This window comes from Pyrus communis, chromosome 5 (assembly GCF_041283825.1).
Source record: "Pyrus communis isolate YQ-2024b chromosome 5, ASM4128382v1, whole genome shotgun sequence".
Lineage (NCBI taxonomy): Eukaryota > Viridiplantae > Streptophyta > Magnoliopsida > Rosales > Rosaceae > Pyrus > Pyrus communis.
This window is the reverse complement of record NC_142569.1, coordinates 30632611-30652458: the sequence shown is the minus strand read 5'-3', so window position 1 is coordinate 30652458 and position 19848 is coordinate 30632611. Positions and strand designations below refer to the sequence as shown.

General features: G+C 37.0%; 2 protein-coding genes and 1 pseudogene across 10 annotated transcripts; all 3 read left to right on the top strand.

Annotated features, from left to right (window-relative positions):
* The first annotated feature begins 111 nt into the window (after positions 1-111).
* LOC148697127 (uncharacterized) lies at positions 112-1464 on the top strand (annotated as a pseudogene).
* A 460-nt stretch (positions 1465-1924) lies between these two features.
* LOC137725345 (protein EXECUTER 1, chloroplastic) lies at positions 1925-13017 on the top strand. Of its 9 annotated transcripts, none has more exons than XM_088694897.1 (14): positions 1925-2459; positions 3058-3174; positions 3268-3333; positions 3540-3646; positions 5928-6009; positions 8203-8922; positions 9025-9148; positions 9893-10062; positions 10312-10386; positions 10550-10642; positions 10757-10904; positions 11807-11944; positions 12112-12154; positions 12854-13017. In XM_088694897.1, exons 1-11 carry the CDS (start codon positions 2061-2063, stop codon positions 10847-10849), a joined length of 2046 nt encoding a protein of 681 aa, XP_088551023.1. In that variant the 5' UTR covers positions 1925-2060; the 3' UTR covers positions 10850-10904; positions 11807-11944; positions 12112-12154; positions 12854-13017. The 9 variants fall into 9 exon arrangements, with proteins under 9 accessions (XP_088551023.1, XP_088551021.1, XP_088551022.1 ...); XM_088694895.1 differs by having other exon boundaries at positions 9890-10062; XM_088694896.1 differs by lacking the exon at positions 12854-13017 and adding an exon at positions 12381-12850.
* Positions 13018-15893: 2876 nt separating this feature from the next.
* Positions 15894-19055, top strand: LOC137725658 (Inositol monophosphatase family protein). Its single transcript, XM_068464428.2, has 3 exons — positions 15894-16515; positions 17497-17893; positions 18321-19055. Exons 1-3 carry the CDS (start codon positions 16066-16068, stop codon positions 18719-18721), a joined length of 1248 nt encoding a protein of 415 aa, XP_068320529.2. The 5' UTR covers positions 15894-16065; the 3' UTR covers positions 18722-19055.
* Positions 19056-19848: the final 793 nt, after the last annotated feature.

Here is a 19848-nt window from a genome sequence, read left to right as displayed (position 1 = left end):
TTATCAAACGTTGGATTATTCTTGAATGTCGGATTATGACTTCTTAGTGATCGTTGGATTATGACTTGTGGAATGTTGAATTATGTGTCATGTTACAGGTGTATATTCAATATGAACACCTATGATGATGATGTTGAGGATTTGGAGGATGGTCTAATTATATGCGCTATAGCTAAAGATGTTGAAACATATTATTTAAAATATGTTCACAAAACTCCGTGTATGAATTCTTCCCTAACAGGTAATATTTGGTTAATGGAAGTACTACAAGGAAATCATGTGCGATGCTATAGAATGTTTAGGATGAACAAATATGTCTTTTATAGATTATCCTATGACTTGCAAACTAATTATGGATTGAAAGGTTCAAGGAGAATGAGTGCAATTGAAATATTATGAATGTTCTTGCATATGTTGGGACATGGTGTGAAAAATAGATCAGTGCAAGAGAGATTTCAACATTCTGGTGAGACTGTTAGTAGATATTTTGGTGCTATGTTGGATATTGTATGTAAGATGACAATAGATATTATCAAACCGATGGATTCGGAGTTTCATGGCATTCCCCAAGAAATAAGGAGAAATACAAGTTACATGCTTTATTTTAAGGTAAAATTTGACTCGTCTTCTAACTTATTTGCAAAATAGAAGTGTAGGTTGACGCTTTTCTTTTATGTTATTATTTTTACGATTGTATTGGTGCTATAGATGGAGTACTTGTTGAGGCTTCAATACCACATCCGGATCAAGTTCCATACATTGGTAGGAAAGGAATACCGACTCAAAATGTTATGGTTGCATGTAATTTTGACATGCAATTCACATTTGCTTGTGCCGGATGGGAAGACACTGCACATGATACAAGGGTTTTTCTATCCGTGCTACGGAATCCAAATTTAAACTTTTCTAAGCCTCTAAATGGTAATCTTCACACTTGCTTTGTATTATTATAACATTTTACATACTTGCTTTGTATAATTATTACAATACAAAACAAAATTTTCAATTGTCAAGAAAATATTACTTTGTAGATGCGGGGTACCCACAAATGAGAGGTTATTTGGAACCATATAAAGGTGAAAAATATCATCTCCCGGACTTTCGTAGGGGTGCTGAACCAACGGGTCATAAAGAGGTATTCAACCACATGCATTCTTCTCTTAGGAGCATCATTGAACGAACTTTTGGCGTATGGAAGAAAAGACGGGCAATTTTAAGGGATATGCCTATTACCCGTTCAATAAGCAAGTGAAGATTGTCATTGCTACAATGACTCTTCGTAACTACATACGGAGGTATTCTAAATGTGATCGTCATTTTGATGACCCTAGGGACTATTGTGAAGAGAGCGATAGTAGTGATGATGATGATGAAGAATACCAAAATTATGAAATTGAAGAATCACATAAGATAGACGCATTAAGAAATAGAATAGCGGCAAGTTTGATGAATGCATCTAATTAGATTGCTTTTAAGTACATTAACAATATTGTACTAATGAATTCTAGCTATTCAGTCTAAAATATTTCAATTGAAGTAGTTTGTCATACTAATTAATATTTAAGATAAAATTTATAAATATGTTTCTTTTACAAATAAAGTATATTTAGTAATTCACCTTTATTGGTTAAGAAAATTAAATTAATGGCACACCTAGTATTATACCCTTTTTGGTTATTTTACACAGTTATAGCTGTTTTACATAAAAGTTTACCAAACACTATCATACTATTTTTTTTTCCAAAAGCACTTTTACAAAAAAGTTTACCAAACAATTTACTGTTTTATTTCACATTTTTTTCCACAGTACAACAAATGCTGTTTTTTTTTCCAAAGCACAGCGATACTAAACCATTTTGTTTTAACACCTGAAATGTCACGGGTGTATAAAGTACAAGACGACCTTATCCCCAAGTTTGGCTACAGCCTCCAGCCCCTCTTTTTTTTGTACACGAAAACAAACAACACACAGACGCGCGCACGCGTCATCGCAAATTCGCAACACATATCCTACTCCTGCTCCTCCTTCTCCTCCTTCCTTCTCTCTCTCTGCTGTATCAATGGCTTCCATATCTTCTCCGACCCCAAGTCCTCACAAGCTCAACTTCCCCAACCCCAAATCATACCCCTCCTGCGTTGCCCAAAGACCTTCCTACCCTTCTTCCCCTTCCTCCCATTCCCAAACCAACTTCTCCTCCAGGTTTCCCGATTCCTCCCTCTGCCGATGCCAGAAGAACCCTTCTTCCTCCTCCGACTCAACTCAGTGGAGGTGGGACTCTGCGCTCCAGGACCTCATCAAAAACGCCATCAAAAGCTTCGATTCCTACGTCAATTTTAAACCCCAACCCGACGCCCAATCCGCACCCTCTCACACCGACGATCCTGATTGGGACTGGGATCGCTGGCGCCACCATTTCCTTGAGGTCGAACAACAAGAGCGCCTTGTCTCCCTTCTCAAGGTCACTCCTTTTACCACAATTGCTCCTCTCTCTCTCTCTCTCTCTCTCTCTCTCTCTCTCTCTCTCTCTCTCTCTGTGTATATATATATATATGAAGATTTTAATCCTTATTTATCGATAGTCTCCGGTGTTATGCAAACTAATAAGATGATGCATGCAAATATATGAACAACAAAGTAAACACGCCACACACAAACACAAAGAATATAGTGAAGTTCAGCGAACTTAATCACTTGCACTATAGAGAATAACCACTCGGTTACAAGAACTTATTGGAAACCTTTATGCTAAACCCCGAAACCTTGCTTTAGATCTCTCTGTCACTCTTGACTCTCTACCCTTGTATTCTCTCTGCTTTCCGTAGCCCCCAACAAGCCTAAACTGATTGGGATTACAAAGCAAACCTATTTCCCAATTCTTATGGACAATAACCTGTACACATTCCTTTTCTCCTTTCCCAACATCAACTGGAAACCTATACCTGTTTGTCCTTGGTATTTTGACGAGCCAAATCACAACAATATATATACACACACATTTGTCGAAGCGATGATGATTTTGCTTATTTATGTGAATTTTGTGTTTGAAACTTGAACAGTCACAGTTGGGTCGGGCTGTATATGCAGAGGACTTCGAGGATGCTGCAAGGCTCAAGGTGGCAATTGCCGCTGCAGCCACAAACGATGTCGTGGGCAGAGTCATATCTCATCTCAATGTATGTGCTTTTACCTCCCTGCACTTCTCCGTTTGCTCTCTAATTTTGGTTTTCATTTTCTGAAAATAGATTTTGTTGGTTTTCATATTTCAGAGAGCTGTAAAGGAAGAGCGATACCAGGACGCTGCATTTTTTCGAGATAATGCTGGTGCAGGATTGGTGAGTCAATCAACAAGGAAATGAGTTTCTGATTAGTAATGTGAAAATGTACCTGTTTTTCAGTTTAATGCATTTGGATAAGTATATTTGGGTTGTAGAATTTCAACTTGGCATTGATAAAAATGCGCTTGGTTTAATTGTATGTGGACTTCTGATTTTGTGTTGGACTTCTGATTTTGTGTTGGACTTCCGATTTTGTGTTGTAGGTGGGTTGGTGGGCAGGTCTTTCTAAAGATAAGAAGGATCCCCGTGGCATAATTATTCGAGTAACTGCAGAGCATGGAAGATATGTGGCAAGGAGTTACAGTCCCCGGTCAGTTGTTTTGCGTTGTTTGTTTAGTTTTGGGTATACCTTTTGTTTTTTGTTGTGACCATGACCAGCAGAGCATTGATAATTTGGTAACAGTAGCTTCTAAATCAATAAAAAGTAAGAGAAAGTTCAAAATTAATAGTTTAGTTACTTTATTTTGTAGTTGTAAGACTAAAGTTTTAATCTGAAGAAATGGGAAGAATTATGGGGGTTGAGAAGACAAACAGTTGAGGCATGTTATTGTTTGTGAAGATCTACGAGGGACAGTGATAACCCCTTCTCCTTTTCTTTTGTTATCTATAACCATTTTAGATGCTAGTTTGTCCGAGTGGCTTTGCATATATTTTTGCCAAAAAATAACACTAAACAAGGGATGCTATTGAATTGGATGTGATAGTACTAGTAGCAAGATACTTTTTTTAAAATTCTCCGTTTATATCCGTACTTATCACTACCTTGGATTGAAATGGTACCATGTGACTTCTAGTGTCAGTATTGGAAACTACAAAAGAAGTCCTGCCTAAGGACGGAACCTATTTTTACTTTTGATGGATCGGACCCTGTAATTTTCTATCAGCAGTTTTTGCACTGGAATTATGAGAAATTTTCAAAATCCACTGTTTTGATATTGATAGGATTTTTACCACTGCACAAATAGGGATAAAAACACTTAAAAATACTTGCAAGAGAACAAGGTACCTGTTGTATAAACGGTTCAAGCAAGGTCGTTTTCCACAAGGATTGAATGAATAATTTGTATTTAAACCAATTCTTAATTAATTAATTAAAACAAAGTTTTGGAAAAGGTTGATTTTGTGACTTAAAATATTAAAAACGAATTTAAAATAAAAACAATTAAATAAATCAACTAAAAAACAATTTAAAGAGACACTATTTGTAAAAGCACCAGGGTTCCGCTGTCACCTTAACAATCATATGTAGTTCTCCCAATCACTTATGAATTACTCATGCATATTTCGAAGGTTAGGTTTTCCTAATATATATCCTAATTGGAACCTCCAACATAGAGCGTATATTTAACATGCAATCCATTCGGACATTCGGAACAAATATGAACACGAAAGACTCATTAAGTGTTATGAAAACCCTTTGAAAAACCATGCAACCCTTAAGACGTGCTGTTAATCCTAAGTGAAATTACAATTATTAACCACAAGAAGCCAGCGCCAATTTCGGGGAACCTTCATACCAAAATTGCATCAAATTACTTTTCTAAACATCTTAATGGTCGTAAATCACTAAGACACTTAGATAGTTTACAACGGTGATTAATAATTCATAACATACATGCATAATATCATAAGTAAATTGAAAAGAAGCTATATATTCTTGCTAAGGCTCATGGCCTTGCCCTAGGAAAAGAGACTAGTTATGAACAATCATAAAACAAAATATTATTAAGAAAATAGATAAAAAACACCTAGAAAATAAACTTGAATCATGAATCCAAAGTAGTGCGTTTCCCCCTCTTCACTCTAATGCCTAAATAGCCTTATTTATTCTACTATAAAATAAAACCCTACCCAGAAAAGATCTTAGAATAAAACTAAGAAACATAATAAAATAATAAAACAGCAAATAAAAGGTTTCCTATTTGAACCGAAATTCGACTTCTCAGAAAATCAGACTTTTTGACCAACCAAATAAACTCCGATTTGTTCCCAAAAGGTCTCTTTTGAAAGTTTAAGTCGTCCCCAACAAATCCTCAAAAGCAATCTTCCTCAAAGTATGCCATCTTGACCTCCAAAATACCCAAAACGTCCAAAAACGTCAATCTGGAAAAGCTGCACGCTGGGCCTTTATTTCTTTGCCACGGTCAAACGGCTCAGTAGAAAAATCTGAAACTTTGATACAATCATCTTGAAAGACTCACGAAAACATCCTCCAATTGGAATCACTCTAAAATTTGTCTGTTTGATTACTTTATGCTCAAGAGGAAATCGAATGTCCTACATTAGAAATATAATTCAAAGTATCAAAATCTCACCAAAATAATCAATAAATTAATACGAAGATTAGAGTAAAATATATAGTAAAATATTGGACTCATCAGATTTATAATATGTTGCCTGTTGAAGAATAGATATTTATGGAATGCTTCTCATGTCTTATTTTTCATTTTACTTGAGACATATATCATTTTGTATTTTCCAATGAATTTAGTCTGTGTTTCAATTAATTTCTTTCAAATGTAGTTTTCCATTCTGTACGCTACTGGTACTTCCTGCAGTGTGTATAATTTTATTGACTTTCATCTCTTCAGGCAGCTTGCTACTGCTGCAGCTGGTGTTCCACTCTTTGAGATTTATTTAACAGCAAATAAGAATGGTGAATACAGACAGCAGGTATCTTTGTAATGTTTAAATTTTTAGTATAATCTAATGCATCAATTACAACTTTCTAGTGGTCGAAACTTAAAATGGGCAGTAATAGGCTTGCATTTCCAGTGAATGCTTGGGACTTTTTTTATCGTAATTGGACTTTACATCCATTTGAAAAAATAAACTAAACAAGAATTAGCACAGCGTGCATCATATTAATGACCATGCTGGCTCTTATACCAACTTAGATAGGGAAACACATTGACAAAAATTCTTTGATTTTTCAGACAGAATCCAGAAGTTAGGGCATTTTAGGTCTTCTTGTTTTCATAGAATGTCTAGAACCATAGGACAATAGAACAGAACTCTATTTTAGCATTGCTTCTCAAAACCACCTTTTTCAAAATCTTACGTTAAAAAAAAAATTCTTTAGGCAGCAAACCCTAAAAGCAACCTCTAATCTTCAATAATTACAAAGCAGTGAAACATAATGAAAGATAAAAAATAGTAGGTAATATTCCATAATGAAAAAGGGTAAGATTTTTAAACTATAACACAAGATTCCAAAACAAATTTTGGTAAGATGCCTCTGAGTGTTCTTCGTCAAATGGACAGTTCTTATTTAGGTATTTTCTTTATAATTAAGAATCTGTTATCATATATGCATAATGAAATCTTGAATTGTGGAATTTTAACTTGCTTGACAGTCTGGCACCATAAGATAATTATTTTGTTAAACTGTGAGTATTGACTGTTGACTTATTTGAATGTGCTGTATAGATTTGTAGTATAATATGGTTATGTTGCCAAACTATATTTTCATCAAATTAGAAGAGCGAGGGGCAAGCATAGAGATTTTAACCAGGGCCAGGTTGGAGGTTCAATTAGGATGACATCATAATATGCACACATCAATATTTTAATTGTAGTGTTGAATATTCAACTACAAACATTAAGATTGTTGAATACTTTTTATGTTTTTCCAAAGAAAATTTTGAAAAAGAAATTCTTTGACTTTTATGTCAAGTAACCAATGTATTAAAAGCGTGAGGTGTGGGCGAGGCTTCTGAGGGATAGCCCGGCCTAGGCGTGCAGCGAAGCCTCACGGCACCAAAATTTTTTAATATATACACTGAGCGTACACATATATTATAAATATAAATACACACATATATATACATACTATACATATATATATATATATATATATATATATATATATATAATAGAGGATGAAAAGCACAATGAGCACACATATAACAATGCACATAGACAACACACATCCATTATATAAAAAAATAAAAATCAGAAAAAAAAAAAAAAAAAAAGCAGAGAGACGATAGTGCAAGGAAGAGGTATGAGGCAGTTAAAACCTACCCAAAATTTGGGTTTGGGAGTAAAAAAAAAAAAAAAAAAAAAAAAAAAAGCAAAAAAGCCCCTGAGGCACACCTAGGCAGCTCCGGCAACGCCTTTCGCCCACTCCCTCAAAACAGAGGCAGCTACCCTCACGCCCAGCCTCAGAGGACGCCTAGGCGCCCCCTGAGGCCCTTTTAAAACATTGCAAGTAACAGAAAAAAATCTGTGTATGGAGAAGGGAGAAGGTGCTGATAACTTACTTTGCACTGTCCACTAGCTGTAGGTTATGATCAAAATTATTTGGTGAGGCAGGGTGAGCTGCGTGGTTCCAGCAGGATGTTGCGCATTATTGACTGAAAACACAAGGCCTACTGCTTTTGACGGTGGATCATTTGTCTGGAAGGGAATAGGACATAAGTGGATTATAAAGGCATAGGGGTGAAAGAACTATAGGGGTACAGTTTGTGCTTCAAGTTGCCTATCAGTCTCTAGATATGAAAGAGGTTACTTTTCTGAATAACAGTTTTGTGTTTCCAATGCTGGTTGAACTAACCAAACTGGTTTTGGGGTTTAGTTAAGGAAACAGTACTTTGGGGGTGAAATGAAGTGGACAGTTGTGCTAGATCCTGGTCAATCCTTTATTTGTGGCAGTCCAGTCTGGTTTTTAATTTAGAAGCAATGGCATTTGGTGTAAATTAGTGAAGATTTAAATTATTCTTTGGTGTGGAATAGGATTGGAACAACAAAGGACAATTTTGAAGTGATACTTATTAATTACTTGATACTTGTTTATTGCATCAATTTTTGTGCTTAAAGATGTGCAGCTAATATACTTAATATTTCTAATGCCATAAATTTCAGGCTGTGTATTTAAAGCGGGGAGGGGTGTTTCAGGATTCTCCACAAGTTAGCTCCAAATCATTGGATGCTAGTAGCAGCTTGAATCCTATAGATTCAACTGAAGAAAAAGGTGATCTGTTTGTTGCAGATAGTGAAGATGCTGAAGATGGTAATGATGGGGATGATGGCTCTGATCTTTCTGAGGATATCTCTGGTTTTCAAAGTATCTTGAGAGATATGATTCCTAATGTGAAGGTCAAGGTCTTGAAAGTGACCTCACCAGGGAAGGTAGACAGGGATCTAATATCAAAAGTGATTGAACAGATTATTGAGGAAGATGATGAAGATAAGGATAGTGAAATAGAGAGTTTAGATGCTGAAGATGAAGAAAAAGTTGAAGGTGATGAAGAGACAGAAGTGATAGAACTGGATGCTGATCCTGGAATTATTCAAAATGCAGAGCGACGTGAAATTGCCTTTAAAGTTGTTGTTGGTGATCTTGGGCAGAAACTATCAAGCAGCCCGCCTACTAAAAATTTGCTCCGAGTACCTGCTAAAATGGAGAAGAAGGGACGTTTATCATTTTCCTTTACTGTTGAGAAAGATATTAACCAACAGGATGCCCGTGAAAAGGAACGGTCTTCTGTAGATAAGAAAGCTAAACTTGGAGGTCAGCGAAGCATTGACAATGTTATGTTTGATCTCTCTAAGTTCATGGGTAAAGAGAAGATACCACTGAAGGTTGGCTGAATTTTCACTGTACAATTTGAACAACCTGTATTTTACCAAATCCACCACTCCCTATACACTAAAGTTATTGCCATTCTATGTTTTGACTATCAGGTACTCAAAGATGTCGGCGAGTTAATAAATCTTGCTCTCAGCCAGGTTAACAACCATCAACCACTGTCAGGATCAACCACTTTCAATCGCATTGAAATGCCAGCTTCTCCAGATCCTTTAAATGGTGATTTCCTTCAAAATTATATTTAATCTTTTTCACTTTTTGATGCTATAAAGAGGAGAAAAGTAAGTGCACTAACCTGTTTCCCCAACCCAACACCCGTCCCATAATTTTACCGTTTCTCCGTGTCCCACCATAAAGCAACAAGAAGAAAAAGAAGGTGATCCCTTGAGAATTGTCTATCCATGGACAGAGACTTCATCCCTTGATCGCTATCTTGGAATCCCAACTATTTTCATTCGACTCATATGTGCATCTGAAGTCAGCATGCCATAAGGAATCCCTCTTTAATGGAGGTCTCCACAACCATCTCCCAAGTAGCACTTAATTTCTTTTCATCAAATTTCCCACCCTGACCTCTTTTTCTATCACTCTAGGTATATCCCTTATAATTTTGGAAAATTTTTGTGCATAATTTTTTCTTACCGGAGGGCTGCTATTCTTTAAAAGGCATTGCCAATCTTGCTTGTGTTATACTTTTATTAGTAGAAGCTTGTTAGTTTGTAGGCTCTGAATTCAGTGGTTTATAGTCTTCTGCACCTTTAATTAATGAAATCTGGTTTCTGATCTCTCCCCCTTCTGAAAAAAAAGAGAAAAAAAAAAGTAATGTTTGATGCTGTGCAGAAGTTCTTATGGTTGATCGTCCTGTTTTGTCACTAGAATCCTTAAGTGCATTTGCTTTAATCCATGACAGATTCTTCAGCCCACCTTATATTGAATGTACTGAAAATAGGTTCATTTTAGCAGGGCTTTACATTGGTGCACATGGGCTCTACACCTCAGAAGTTATTCACCTGAGACGTAAATTTGGTCAATGGAAAGAGAATGGTGGGACTCAAGAGCCTCTAAACCTTGAGTTTTATGAATATGTAGAAGCCTTAAAACTGACTGGGGATCCTTATGTACCAGCTGGCCAGGTAATTTTAAAATGTTATTGTTTGTAGCTTCATAATATTGTATTGAAATAAAACCTCATGCGGCATTTGGCTTTGTTTTTTTCTGATACATGTTATTAATACTTGGTTGACTGGAAGCCACCTTATTCCTTCCAAAGCGCTCCTCTCAACTTTGGAATCAACATCTGGGCTTAAGTTTTGTTTTTCATCGACTAGTTACCTAGTTTTTCTAAACCTTGGTCCTTGTACCTCATCACTTGGTTTCTATAGGTGGCATTTCGTGCAAAGATTGGGAAAGGATATCAGCTTCCTCATAAAGGGATTATACCAGAAGAATTTGGAGTGGTATATGTTTAGCTTGTTAGATCGAATTTTTTCTGATCACTTGTTATTAATTTTCTCTATCATGCGTCCACTTGGAATACATTTGTTTTGCTTTCTGCAGAAGAGTTTCTTTTATCATCATCATCATCATTATTATTATTATTTATTTATTTTTGAAACTCAGGTTGCTCGATATAAAGGACAGGGGAGGCTTGCTGAGCCAGGGTTTCGCAATCCCCGATGGGTTGATGGTGAACTTGTTGTTCTTGATGGGAAGGTTTTATAATTTTGCTTTATATTTTTTTCCTGTGTTTTTATCTCAAAAAGTACTCATTCAGTATCTCCAGAATGCATAGTGACTATATGATATACTTTTATGAAACTGTTGCAGTACATAAAGGGTGGACCTGTTGTTGGATTTGTTTACTGGGATCCTGAGTATCATTTCTTGGTCTTCTTCAATCGATTGAGGCTTCAAGAGTAACTTTCCATCGTACATAACGTTGCAGTTAGTAGATATTTTTATGAAATTTTGTAGGGTAAGTTCTTTCTCAATAAAATTATCCATTTAAACTATTGAAGTTTTGGGGTAATACTGCAAATGTTGCTGTTAAGTTTTCTGCTAATCAACTCTACAATTAGTTGTCACACACTCATACATATCATGTTTAGGAAATAGGGAGGTAGTCCAATCCCTTTTCTTCTGAAAGTTGCTCGCATATATTGGAGTTCTCTAAATTCCAGTGGCAATCTTTTGCTATGGAGCATCATTTTAATTTGAGTTGATAATTAACTTTTGATACGTAATTTAACAAACCATAAATTGGGGTGTTCGACGTGTCTGAAATTTTTAGTAATCATCTTAAAAAGGGATGATCAAACTAAAAAGGGGATTCCAAGGCATCAGGCCTATATAGTATATGTTTCTTTACAAGAATTAACGTTCTTTATAGGGTTTTCAAATAAACACTAAATCGAATAGGATGGAGGGAAGAGAGGTCAAATATATTTTCTTTCCTAACTTTATAAAAATCAGAAAAAGATGGGTACTATGAATATGGGGTGGTGTAATGAGTAGATGAGTTGGTGCAACAGATTATATTTGGGAAAGGCTTAGACTATATATCCAGTTAGTTTTATGCATGGATCAACCACTATCTTGTAGGATTTGTTTCGAAAGATTGATGCATGGATGCGTTAGTGGCCTTATTTTAACCTTATCAACTATAACCAGCCGTGCTCTTTGAAAGAAGAGATGTTTTTGTGTTTTTCTTGTATGGACATCGACCATGAATTTGCTAATCATCATTGGAAGGCTTTCCTTTGTGATTTTATTGCTATTTGTTGTGTAAATAACAAGTTATTTAAATACAACGCATTATGATAGTTGATGCATTCCCATCTGATGAAGGTTTCCTTTGCTGTCTCTTGTGTTGTGCAGCAGTTTAGAAGATATTTACTCGATATCTACTGGTGCATTTGCAAGCATGTTGACTCAAAAGCAACTGCGCTGAAGCTTTGGAATGCAATAGAACAGATATTCACCTGTCTGTCGCTGGAAAATTCTTTTGATATCAATGTATGTATTTAACTTGTGCCATACCATCAAATGTTTTGTCTCAATTGTTATACACTTAAGTTAGTGCTTTTGTGCTGTCTATTTTTTCTAGCTTTTGCTTGAGTTGTGTTGAAGCAGTTAGCGCTTGTGAAATATCTCAATCAGGTGTGACAAATTAATTACTGTAGGTATTTGGTGGGCTCGTTCGATGTAAATAATTAGAAATCAAAGGTAATATGAATATCTCAATTCTCCCTCATTTTAATGCGAGAATTAGCTTACAATTTTTTTAACAGTTATTCATTGGATTTTATTTTGGCAAGAACAATTTGTGATGGTTTCTACATGGTGTTTTCATGTTTCTTCTGTCGTCGCAATGTTTGGGAATATGGATGTAATATATATGTCTTTCTCTGATTGAGTTGAGTTTGACTTTTTGGGTATCTCTTGGTTCTAGTTTTCCTTTATATCAGAGGAAGATAAAACGGCTATCAAAATTGATCAATAAGCGATGATGTGAACCGTTCTCTTTTTTCCCTGTTGGGGAAATTTTTTTGAGAGCAAAGGAGTTGCTGGTATATGGTGGGAGTAGAAGCCGATTAGTGACTGAAGTTTGGTCTCTTCTCTTGGAACCCTATCTTCTGCTTGAATTCATACATTTTGGTACGTTTGGACGAGAGACTCTAAAGTTCCATGGAACTTAGTCTAGATTTCTTAGGATGCAATGCAAAATTTAGGTAGATGGACTTGAAAATGACTAGATACAATACATTTGCGCGAATGTTGTCATTTGGAAGTCTTGTTATGGTGGTGTTGTAGTGCATTTGAATTGCTTGAGTAGTTCTTTGTGTTCTTGTGGTGCATTTTAACGATTGAGACTAAAGTTCCTTATGGCTTTATATTTGGAATGGTTTTTACTTGGTTTTGCAGTGCGTACGAGTTTCCTTCGCTTGAACAGACTGAGCTACATTTGTTTTTGCATGTTTTGAGTTCATGAAAAAGTAGGTGCTTGCTACCAGCAACATTCATGATATCCTTTGCTCATTCCTTATATGTTACATCTTACATGACATATATCAGATACGTTCTACGTAGTTCTCTTGCAACTTATTCGGATGAGCACACGCGCACGCTTACACACACACACATATATACCCCTGTGTTTGCTTGGTCCAGTATGCCGGACTCTCATGTTAAGGTGTACGGCCTAGAAGTCTTTTTGTTGAACTATGCACAAATGTCTCATTTCAAAGAAAACGTTCTCATCCTCCTTTCCTTTCTCCTTTTAGAATCGACTAGCACCGAAGCATTGTGTAGACATATGTTAGATTTACCTGAGGATGAGCTAAAGCTCCTTCTGTGTTTCTTGCAACCTGAAGAGGAACATCAAATGTGGCGCAGTCACGTGAATAAACGACTACATCTTCCAAAGGAGTAAGAAAACTGCGGTTTCTTGCTGATAATGTAGAGCAAACAAAGTCCAGCACGCAGATGTCCGTGCATACTCCTACAACCAATTAACTTGACCACCATACGTTGTAGAAAAACATTCGAACCATCTGGTTCCATTGAAGCCAAGAACCCGTCCCAACAATCTTTGCGCCCGGTCGTTACATTTGGTTCGTTCTCCAGTCATCTTAGAGCTGCATTTGAGTAGAATAATGGACGTATATATATGAGAGAACGAGGGAGCTTGTTTGTTTCGGTTGCTTGTTACGGATTCCGCAGTGTTTGCCTCTCTTGGGGGTTGGGGCCTGCAACTGCAAGCATAAGAAAAACCCATCATGATGGATCAAGAACATGTTATGTTGCGGGAGGCCTTATAACTCGTGACGACTGACGAGTGAAGAAATCCGCAAGAAATCTTGGTAGTTGTTGTATGATTCCTTGAGCAGAAACTGCTTACTAAACGCCAGCACAAATTCATTCTCGTTAGATAGGTTTGGGTTGGCAGTCGGCAAACGACAACTGTCTGAGTAGACAGGATTTTTCAGAAGCAACCAGTAAAGGCGACTGCTTGGTTAGATGGCGCCAAAGTTGTAGAATTAGTTCGGGCTTAGGAGTCTTGGCTGCCTGGTTAGACGGGAAGTCTTTCAAGTTTGATTGATTACTTATCTCAAGTCGCTGCCGGAAAGAGTCTTCGAATTTTTTTGCCAAACGAAGCTACTTCATTAGCTTTCTCAGTGAAGTGACCCAAGTTAACATTCAGTGTTTGGATCGAGGGCAGGTTCATTAGCTTTCTCAGTGAAGTGACCCAAGTTAACATTCAGTGTTTGGATCAAGGGCAGGTGAACCATTATTGAACTTTACAGTAAATAGGCATAGTCTTGTCTATAGTACCAACAATAGAGTGTGTTCCTTCCGAAGCTGAAATTGATGGATTCAAGAGTCAATAGTGCGTATCACCACACCACATTCAGAGATATTTGCCTGATTGAACTCGGTAGCAAACTAGCATGCCCGCATCATAAATTAAGCCACCGAAAGATGTAGTTAGCTTCTAATTACTATAGCATGTGCATCGTGTAGGGTGTGTAATTTTAAAAGGCAACCATTAAAAAAAATCGATAGAACTAATTTCATTCAAGAAATAAACCATTAACATCGAGTGCATACCCTTATTTTGTACAAAAATACAGTCGATATAAGTGATTCTCCAAAGATGTCCTTATTTTCGAAGGATTCCTTTGTGGCGAGGACTAATTTGTCCTTATACTGCATCAACGATTATTTTCGGTACTTTGAAATTGCACAAGGTTGTCACTTAGTACTATGGTCTAGTAATATCCTTCACCTATAAGTGAAACATCTTATGTTCGATTTTTGACAAAGACGAATTTGAACCACATTGTTGTAAGCACATTGTGATGCTGAGCCCACCCCCACTTCCTTAATGTAGATAATATCGTTTGTTAAAAAAAATTGCACAAGGCTAGATTTGTACTAGAATAGAATTCTAGACAACCTTGTTTAACTGGGTTTTGTATTTTCTTCGCATAGTAGGATTCTCTCAAAAATTCTCTCCCCTTTTTTTACCATTTCATTTCCTCCCTTCCTTTCATACTTTTTTTTTTATATACAAAAAAATTAAAACAAAATATTGACGTGACTCAATCGTAATAAGGAAACGGAAGAGAGACTACGAGGGGAAGATACTCCTTCCTTTGCTGCCTATTTTCTATGATATACAGCAAATCCCTTGTCCTCCATCCCATCCCATTTCTCCTCTTTTCCTTGAAAACTCAATCAAGTCCAAAAATGGCACCACTGTAATCAAACCCCCAAACCCAAACTCAATATCTTATATGCGTATTATCATGCCATTAGCCACCGCAACCATAACCATAACACCACCGTCCACCTTCTGCCCTCCTCCATTTTTCACACCAAATCGCCCTCATTTCCCGCCAAGAAATCTGTTTACTACAAAAACCATCCTCCACAACCACAGACCAACAATGGCAAATCCTTCTGGGTTCGGTTTCAGTATTGGGTCGCGACTGGTGGCTTCTTCCAGTACTAGTGGCACTGCTGCCGATGACGAGGTCCGCAAGTATTATTTTCGGTAGGCATCTTTGTCGATTTACAACCCGTACAGAGCTGTTAATTTCCTCCAAATAATTTAGTTTTAGCTGATGATTCTCTGAACTTTATAATTAATCAATTTTCTCCTTGAATTTGATTTTCAGCCGATTACTTCTCTGAATTTTTATAAATAGCCAATTTTCCCCCCAAACACTGGAGTTTAAAATTTTCATACAATTTTTCATTTATTTGGATACGACACATGACAAACTGTATGGGATATTAAGAGTGGAAAATTTAATATTTATTATCTAACACTAGTACAATGTATAAAATTTTAGAAGAGTGACCGGCTAAAGTTAAAGTTTAGAGAGAAAATTAGTAACGATAAAAGTTGGGAGTAATCAGTTAAAATCAAAATTCAGAAAAACAACTGACAGCAGTATAAGAGGTGAAAATTGTGGACGACCCCATTGAACCGGGTTCTGTATTATTTCTTGAATGATATACAGCAAATCCCTTATCCCCTTTCCTTGAAAACTCAAATCAAGTCCAAAAATGGCACCACTCTAATCAAAGGCTCAAAGCCCCCAAATCCAAACTCAATATATATTATCATGCCATTACCCACCACAATCATAACCATAACACCACCGTCCACCTCCTGCCCTGCTCCAATTTTCCCACCAAATCGCCCTCATTTCCCGCCCAGAAATCTGTTTACTACAAAAACCATCCTCCACAACCACAGACCAACAATGGCAAATCTTTCTGGGTTCGGTTTCAGTATTGGGTCCCGACTGGTGGCTTCTTCCGGTACTAGTGGCAGTGTTGCCGATGATGAGGTGCGCACCCTGATTGAGTATGCGGCCGGCGAGGGAGGTGCCACTGTAGGAGATGATCTGGTGCTTCTGTTCCACCAATTACAGTACGCCTGCAAGAGAATAGCAGCTCTTGTAGCTTCTCCTTTCAATTCCAGCCTTGGGAAGCACAAGGGTCTCTCTGGCGGCGGCGCTTCGGCTGCTGGGTCAGGCCGGGATGCACCGAAGCCTCTTGATATCGTTTCGGTAAGTTTAACCCCAAGATATAATTGTCTTCAGGAAGTTTGTATTCTCTCTGCAATCATGCATACTCATTTGTATAAACCAATGCTTTTTGTTGATTTTATTTTAATTGAGTCATTGGACGACGCTGTGTTGGACTGATTTGTTTAAAGCTCTAATTTCAGTAGTTAAGGGTTAAATTTTTAGCAGAAAATAACTCCCTATTTTGGTGAAATGTCCTCAAATCTGTATGGAAACTGACGAGATATGGACGACATTGAGGGTGCCTGTTCGTTTTGTTTGAAAGGAAACAGAATGCCATTTGGTTGGCTTGATGGGGTGTAAGTTTTGAAATCAAAGAATCGGGTCAAAACTGGAGCCAAAGGGCTTGTGTTTGGTTTGCAAATTTCCATAATTTATGCTCTCATCCCTTCCTGTACATATATGTATACCTATATTGTTCTTCTAAGCCACATCAAATCCGCATTGAGTGGGAAGAACCTGACTGCCCCAGTATAACACAACTTTTGGTCAGAAGTGAAGTGGTAGGTATTGTCGATGATTATCTAGTGAAATGCCTATTCAATCTATTCTTCTAATGTCATGATGATGGTACAAGCTGTACGCACCAAATATGGGTCGGAAAATCTATGACATATCTATTGAAATGACTCACCTAAGGCATGGTCATTTAAGATTATTTGTTTAGAATAGTGATTAAACGAAATGCTTAAGGACACTAACTTCTTCAGCTGGTAAATTTTCTTGTTTTGTACAAGAGGTGTAGAATCAAATCCTTTCTTCACTAAGGTTCCAAGGGATTTGAGCTTTCCATCTTTGGTGTACAGTGTTGTTACCAAATGAACAATCTAATGTTCTGGTGATATAGCACTGATCTTTTGTTGCTTTTTAGTTCTCACACCGGCTTGCCTTATTGTCAGGAGCAATCTAGTAATGGTGAAATCGAAGAAACATTTCTGATTAACCAAAATTTCTTATTTGCAGAATGAAATCATCTTGTCCTCTCTTAAAAATTCTGGAAAAGTAGCTGTCATGGCTTCAGAAGAAGATGATACTCCAATTTGGATAACCGATGATGGCCCATTTGTGGTGGTAACGGATCCTCTAGATGGTTCTCGAAATATTGATGCGTCCATTCCCACTGGAACCATTTTTGGGATTTATAAACGCCTTCCAGAGCTGGATCATCTACCAAAGGAGGAGAAGGCTTTGCTGAATTCACTCCAGAAGGGAACTAATCTTGTTGCTGCCGGCTATGTTCTTTATTCATCTGCCACAATATTCTGCACCAGCTTTGGTTCAGGAACACATGCATTCACGCTGGATCATTCAACAGGAGATTTCATTCTCACACACCCAAGCTTAAAAATTCCTCCTCGAGGTAAATTCCAAACTAGTATGCTTCAATATATGAGATTTCATTTGACAATTTATTTACATTTTTACGGAAAGAAAAAACAATAGATTATTTAGAAACCATCACAAAATTATCTAACCTGTACGATGACTATTACACCTTGAAAAGAAATTGCACTATAATGGTTATTGACTGCAATATAAGTCTTCTGAAAAATACTAGTAGAAGCATTGAATTGCGCTTACGCTGGGTCTTTATTTTTCCAGGAAAACATATTCTGTAAAATGGTGATTGATGATACTGAAAACTGCTAGATAGAAGCATTTAGATTGCGCTTACACTGGCTCTCTTTTTTTCCGGGAAAATATTTTCTGTAAATAATGCTCAATGATACTGAAAAATGCTGGATAGAAGCATTTAGGTGTGCTTACGCTGGTTCTTCATTTTCCAGGGCAAATATATTCTGTAAATGATGCTCGATATTTTGACTGGCCCAATGGATTAAGGCAATACATAGACACTGTGAGACAAGGGAAAGGCAGATACCCCAAGAAGTACTCTGCGCGTTATATCTGTTCTCTGGTAGCAGATTTTCATCGAACTCTACTGTATGGTGGAGTGACAATGAATCCAAGGGACCACCTTCGTCTGGTTTACGAAGCCAACCCTCTTAGTTTTCTAGTGGAGCAAGCCGGGGGCAAAGGTTCTGATGGTAAAAGTAGAATTCTATCAATTCAGCCAGTCAAGCTGCACCAAAGGCTGCCTCTGTTCCTGGGGAGTTTGGAGGACATGGAAGAGTTAGAGAGTTACGGAGATGTGCAACAGAAAGTGAACCCAGGATACGAGGTTTGACAACATCAATAGGCTGATCTCACAAAATCCGGTGGATATATCATCTGAGTAAAACCTGGAAATGGCTTATTTTCTTGGTCACAAAGGTCCAACTGTGATTTCTGAAGCTGTGTGTGATTCCTCGTTTCCTTGGAAACTAAATGTCATGAAGAGTGGCTGTGAAAAACCAGGTGAGATGAATATCTTCTGTATGTCTTTTATCATGTAAAGAAGACTAGTTTGTATGATATATTCTTGTAATTTAGAAGTCCTGTTTGAGCAAAAAGTTGCCAAGAATTGATGACTGTTTCTTTATCTCATTGAAGTGCAGCAGGTAAATGATATTTGGCTGAAAGTATTAGTGAATGAAATAAATTCATGAGAACCAAAAAGCAAAACGGTATTTCATTGACGCATAGATAAATAGTTACAAAGGAAAATAGTTTTTTCTTAGTAGAGCGGTAACGTTACTAAGTCAAATAGTTACTTGTTAGGGGAGAAAGAAATAGATAGAGATTAAACCTGCACTATAGTGCATAGACATGATTGCTTTATGTCATGCGGTAAAGCACCATCTGCTATAAAGAAAAGCTTTTTTTTTGGTCCAAGTATCGAATCAAAATTTTAAAATTATTGTTTGATGCAATTAGAACTGTTCCCAATGATAAAATGATTAAAAAAAATCTATTGGAATAAAAGAAATTAGTAAAAAACGTTCCTCGATGTCATACAAATTAATCAGCGATTTTGAACAACATGAGGGGGAAAGAAGAAACTGTGGTAGAGGATCATCAGATTCGCTCAAGAAAATCCAAACGTGTAGTTATTTTTACTGATAACCAACAAAATACTGATGCTTGTTACAACACGGCGAAACAAAAATGTTCGAATGAAATCCAATGAGAAAAAAAAAAAAAAAAAGAATTTTTAGGTTGTATACCTAATTTTCTCGGGATTGTAGTTCAATCGGTCAGAGCACCGCCTTGTCAAGGCGGAAGCTGCAAGTTCGAGCCCTGTCAGTCTCGACCTAGGATCCAATGAATTGATCAATTTATCTCTCCATTATCTGTGAAAGGAGGCAAAGAGTAGGATATAATTCCCAGTAGGAGAATCCTTCTTTCGTAATATATCTCTATTACTCACTTGAA